Source organism: Haliaeetus leucocephalus, unplaced genomic scaffold (assembly GCF_000737465.1).
Source record: "Haliaeetus leucocephalus isolate CR32 unplaced genomic scaffold, Haliaeetus_leucocephalus-4.0 Scaffold944, whole genome shotgun sequence".
Taxonomy (NCBI): Eukaryota; Metazoa; Chordata; class Aves; order Accipitriformes; family Accipitridae; genus Haliaeetus; species Haliaeetus leucocephalus.
Window position 1 is genome coordinate 2,287,149 of NW_010973380.1, and position 5,844 is coordinate 2,292,992.

At 40.3% G+C, this 5,844-nt stretch overlaps 1 protein-coding gene across 1 annotated transcript in view; it reads right to left on the bottom strand.

The window, feature by feature from the left end:
- SYNE2 (spectrin repeat containing, nuclear envelope 2) overlaps positions 1–5,844 on the bottom strand; it is a 178,648-nt gene that overhangs the window by 50,069 nt on the left and 122,735 nt on the right. The window contains exons 85-87 of the mRNA XM_010584145.1: positions 4,146–4,301; positions 2,297–2,446; positions 159–329 (exon numbers count right to left, since the gene is read on the bottom strand). Of these exons, the coding sequence (XP_010582447.1) occupies positions 159–329; positions 2,297–2,446; positions 4,146–4,301 (477 nt within the window). The remainder of the gene's footprint in view (positions 1–158; positions 330–2,296; positions 2,447–4,145; positions 4,302–5,844) is intronic.

A 5,844-nucleotide genomic window follows, 5' to 3' on the forward strand; every position in this document is an offset into this window, starting at 1 on the left:
ACACCACCCCCCCCCCCCCCCCCAAATCCACTGACTTCGATGGCACTGTAATAAAGAGGAAGTTGCCTAGATACATTTTTCTGTCTTTTTTCACTGGAGTTAGTTTGTTTAAAGGCAAAGAAGGAAGTACAGAAATAAGACAACTTCAGTAGATTTACCTGGAGAGTTTTGACCTGGTTTTTCAAAGCTTCTAATGACACCACAGAAGGTTTGCACTGGTTTATGCAGTACAAATATCTTGTTGTCATCAGGCTGACTTCTGCATAAATTTCATCATATACTCTCCACTGCTCCAGTATTGACTGCATTGAGGTCTTTAACTGTGCAACCTGCAGACGAACCACTTTTGTTACTATTTCTTGGATAGTCCTGACATATAAATCACCTTTATATTGACTTAAAAAACTAAGCGCAATGCTCACTCCATGACAATCCACAACAATTTCACAAGTTGGAGTATTTTTCCACTTGTTAAGGAAGTGTGCAGGCTTCAAATGAAGCAGTAAACAGTATTTAGAGCAAATTATAAGAATTTGCTGGAAACAAAAATTTAACCAGAGTTCAGGGTAGCACTATACTGTCAGCCACAACTCCAGAACCTCCTAAAACGTAAAAAGTACTGAAATAACGAACTGTGTATTCCTTCCTGCCAAAATCAACTTGAAGTGGGAGGAAGTTGAGAGCCTTAATCTTCTTAGGAACCAGATAGTTTGGTGCAGAGATCAAGTTTCCTTTTAATGAAAATTTGAACAGTTCTAGGAACTTCAGGATTCTCATATAAAATTAAATTATGGATATCCTCTTTGTTTTCTATGTCTCTTTCATTACTATAGTAATTTAAGCTACATTGGGGCAAGTATGGTTTCCATTTGCCACACACTCCCAGACATTGCAAACACAAACCAACAGTCCTCCTTCAGTTTGATTTGCCATTTTTATCCTTCTGTATCAGGAAAGTACATAAGGCATGTCCTGGGCTAGACAAAACATTAGTCTAGTTCAATATCTATTTTCAGTCATGCCAGTACCAGATGCTTTGAGAAGAGCATGAAAACCAGGCAAGCAAACAAGCATGTCTCCATGGGACCTGGCAAAGCCAGATGCCAGATTTCAGTTATGACTATGCATCCACACAATGGAAGAGGAAGACTTTTCTACACTGTAGTGCACGCTAAATAGACTGCATGGATCATGGAATCCTAGTATCCGAGTTCCAGGCATGCAGGAGTAGATGGATTAATCATCCCTATTCTCATTTGAATCATGGTATAGGTGGGAGGAATCTCTAATTGCTTTTTGTAGCCTGCAACTAATCACTGCCCACTCAAGGAAGATGGAAAGATATTGTGCTCTTGAAATGTCTCAGCCACAGACTCACAGTCTTGAGATCAACCTACTGACAATACAATCAAGCTATCACATCTCCTTAGACCTATATTTGAAATCACAGCCTGGCTCTGCTGAGAGCAGTCACCTGTGGGAAGAAAGCTGCACTTGGTGTTTCATCGCACATGCAGACAACTAGGCTGTAAGAACATTCTGCAGTTTGTAAATTAGATACTTAAGTCATAAAAATACTAAAATTAACGTGACCCATGGTGACTGTAGGAAGAAAAAAGCACTAGGCTGTCAATCCTGCCAATTTCAATTGCCAGCTCTACAGCTGAAGGAAAGACTTTCATCATGTGCACACACAAAAATTTCTCTGCTTTCTTAGTAAGAAATGGCCACGATTTCTGTTGAAATCTAAAACAAGAAGCAGCAGAGCCATCCTGGACCGACATCTCATGTGGAAGAGTTCAAGCAAAAGGGTTCAGTTTTCACAAAGTTTTGAGGAACAAAAGCAAGGCATTTACAATAGAAAGTGTAAGGGAATCTTAACTATAAACACAATCACTGCATCACATATAAACCTCTACAGTATATGGTTATTTATTATCACAAATTTAAATCCATAAATGTACTCATTATTATATCTCATGCTCCTATCAATTACACCTAGATAAAAAAAGATCAGTTCCAAGTATAAGGAGAATATAACTATAAAGGCAAACTGCTGGGGAGTCAATTTGCACAGGAAACCAATCTGCCAGAGTCTCCTTGAAGAAACTGGAAACTACATAGGATTTGAAGATCGTGAAAGCCATCCAGGCATGTGGATGAAAGTCATTGGGAGATGGAAAGGAATACTTTGCATCTTTTTTGTACCAGCTCCTGCCATCCCATGAAGAAGATTAATAACACTGGTGGTAAGAATATGTACTGGAGGAAATCTGAATGCAAACAAAGCTTTTACCTGGCTTACAATGCTGTCCACCATTTCACAGAGCTCAGCTATCCTATGAGACAGAGCTTCTGGGGTTTGTTCTGCCCCACCATTTGAAGCCAAACTCTGTTTGAGCTCATCAAGAGTTCTGGATTTAGTTGTGAGTTGATTTTCTAGCTCCTAAATGAGAAAATTAAAAAAAAAAAGGAAGATAGATAAGATCTTTCAATGAGACCATAGAAAAAAACCTTTTTGTGTGAGGAGCTTAGATAAACATTCCTTCTCTAAAACCAATTCTGTGTAATTCTTCAGCCATGCAACACCACCACCACGACCATTTCAACTCTGACACAGAACAACTGCTTCACAGAATTCAAAATGACAGTGGCTGCTTTAGACAGTCTCCTGCAGGTAGAGCTAGAATCAGTCCATTTACTGTCAGCATGAGCACTGGACATCATGCTTGGGAAGAAAATCATCAGGATCTAATTCCTCAGCCATCATGCAGGCCTCTTTGTACCTCTCCAGATGCAAAAAGTTTTTCTATTAATGCAGCTGAACTTTTCCTTGGGCAGGTTAGCATTCAGGTCCTCCTCTGCTCCAGCAGACAAAGGTAAGAAAGGAACTGACTTTGCAATACAAGGATCCCTGACAACCTAACAACTTCTAGAAAGTTATTCTCAGTTTGTCCTCTTAGTCAGAGGCTGTCTCCCATGGGAGAAACCCTACTGAAATCAATAGGGATGCCTGGGAGAATAACTTCTCCCCCAGTCAGAAAGATTTTAAGCTAGTCTTGACATGCTCAGGAAAGCGCAGCAATAAGTTCTTCACAAAATGAGTAAATATCCGTACACAAAATGGGCCGTAACATTTTCCTATAATAGTACGCTTAAAGCCACAACCTTTTTTCCCGCCACTTACTGTCCCCAAAACATTTTCAAATTTGGACCTCATTTTTATTGAGCAAATTAACTTTAATGAGCAGGTTAGTGTTTTAGTCAAAGATAGCCAGCACCTTTCTTCCATTCTGGCCCCTCAACACGTTTCAGAGCGCTTCAGAGAAGACAAGTAACTCGGTGTGTAACAGAGCACTCTAGGTGATAAAAGTAGCCTACTACAAGAGAGAGACATGTAACCATGGCAATGAAAGAACAAATATTCCGTGTTAAAAAATAGAGGGAACACTGTACTGAATGTAAACAGCAGAGTGTCAGAGTTATAGGAGCCAATTATTAGCTGGCTGCACCTGTACTAATTTTTGAGGGAGCTGATGCCTAGAAAAACAAAACAAAACCAAAGGACACTCAGATTCTTGAGGCTGGCACAGAGATACTACATTCTAGGGCAGGAGTAGAGAGAGTTGCTATTTTTCCAAATTGGACTGTGTAGTTTCCATGACACTTCTACCACAGAGCTCTTCAAACTAATGGAATTGATAGCTTTTGCCATGGCTGTGCTGAACTGAGAACTACTTCTTTTGGAGGCATCTTAGAATAAGATCTACAATATTGCTGCACAACATTCCAAATACCATGGAACAACAACAGATGCATCTTCAGTTGCAGGAAAAAACCCCACAAAATAGCAATTTACATTAAAAGTGGACGTCGCTCTTTATCACCTGAACCTAATATGCTTTAATTAAAATTACATTGTAGTATACTTCTAGGAAATGGCTAGTAATTCACATTAAAAGTGGACCTCGCTTTTTATCACCTGAACCTAACATGCTTTAATTAAAATTACATTGTAGTATACTTCTAGGAAATGGCAACTTCCTTTACATTTTTTTCTGTTAAAATCTGTGCAGTTCTTTAGTCTGGATTCAGCAAAGTGCTAATATGTTTTTTACAATAGTATCACACATATAATGCTTTACCTTGCAATCATCTAATGTGTTCTGTGCAGAGATCAGACTTGCTGGGGTTTGTAAAGATCTCAGTCGATCACTCTGAGCTTCCAGCCAGTTGCGTAGAGTCTGTGCTTTGTTCTCATTTTCAGTAATATCCTCCAAAATGTGTTCCAGGTCTTGTATCTGAAAGTTACAGAACTATTTTAACTTACTCAAACCTAGAGGTGGGGTAGAAACAGGGCTCCCTCTTCCATAACAAAATTTGAGATTACAATATTTGCACTGAAAATACTATTTAGAGAAAATATTTTGAAAGGAAAAGCTAAAAAGTTTTACTGGCTCTTGAGGATCTGACCTTCTCCCTGAGAAGAAAACAAGGCAGTGTAGGTTCTGGAGCTGGCAGTCTCCGGACCTGACAAGTTGGGGGACCCTGGGCTATGCAGATACATTCATATGAAGTCTGAAAACCTCATTCTCCCTATAACCCAGCTGACAAAGTTACTAATGAGCATGGGACCTCAGGCCTCCTATCTTCAATCCTGGTCCTGAGGATCCATTAAATCCTAGAATGCAGTTTCTTGAAAATGGTTAGAGAAGATAACTTCCCCCCCACTCTCCCCAAATTGAAATTTCATAATGGAAATCTTCAATTGTGCAGGAACTGAATGGAAGACTTTCTGAGTCAGAAAAATTTGGGAATTTTCTGTTCGATCAGCAGTTTTCATATCTGGATTCAGGGAGGGCAGCTTCTCCCAAAGCCCTGTAAATTCAGGAGAAAAACAGAGGTGAAAGAGGAATGTGCTGGTAGAGGGATTTGTTCCAGCAGCCTCATGTTTGCATTTTGGGATGCTAACCTTCCCCTGGTCTTTTCCATATCAAATGAGTCACACTAGCTTTCCTGGGCACCGGGGCACACAAGCAGCAGCATCTACTCTTGGATGCATGGATTATTTCTAGCCTCACTAGAATAAAGTAATTCTGAGGCACTGCCTGGAACAGATTTTCTACAGAGCAACACAGAAGATGTGCTGGTATAGTTAGTCTACATGTAGAATTTGCCTATCAACTGCTGATCTTCAAAGCACTCAGTTGGGAAAAGTGTATTTAATTACTGCAGAAGGAGGACACAGACACAGAGTAACTCATTTCCAGTGACCCAGGAGAGCTGGAGCAGGGCTGGGAAGCGATCCCTGCTGTGCCTTTTCCAGCAGGGTCATATGTCCCCATATGAATATGGCTGTCAACACTCCTTACTTAATTATTACTTTTTGGCAAATCCAACTGCTACAAAAAGAAAACGGGTGGTAGCTTAATATATCCCTATTTCTCCTTCCCATCATATGGCATGTGGAGGGGTGGTTTGCTTTTTTTGGTGCTGCATTTGTTGAGCAGCACCTGGCTGTTTGTTAACAAGCAGTGTAGCACTTGTCCTTTCCACAAACCATCCAGTGTTTTCTCCCATTGAGTTTTAAATGCCTCAACTTTCACAGTACCCCAAAGCTTCAACAGATTTCACTAACAGGTTCACCTGCAGACACTACCCTGAGTTCTTCCTTTTTAAAAGTTTCTCAATATAGGTCATCTTTGTTGACATGTCACTGACTGTATTTTCTTCATATGAGGAATCTTATTTTTTCTACCTAATACAGCCAACTAGGGTAAATCCCAGGCTGTCACAAAGAGCAGCTTTTGTCCATTCCCCCCCCCCCCCCCCCCCAGCACACCA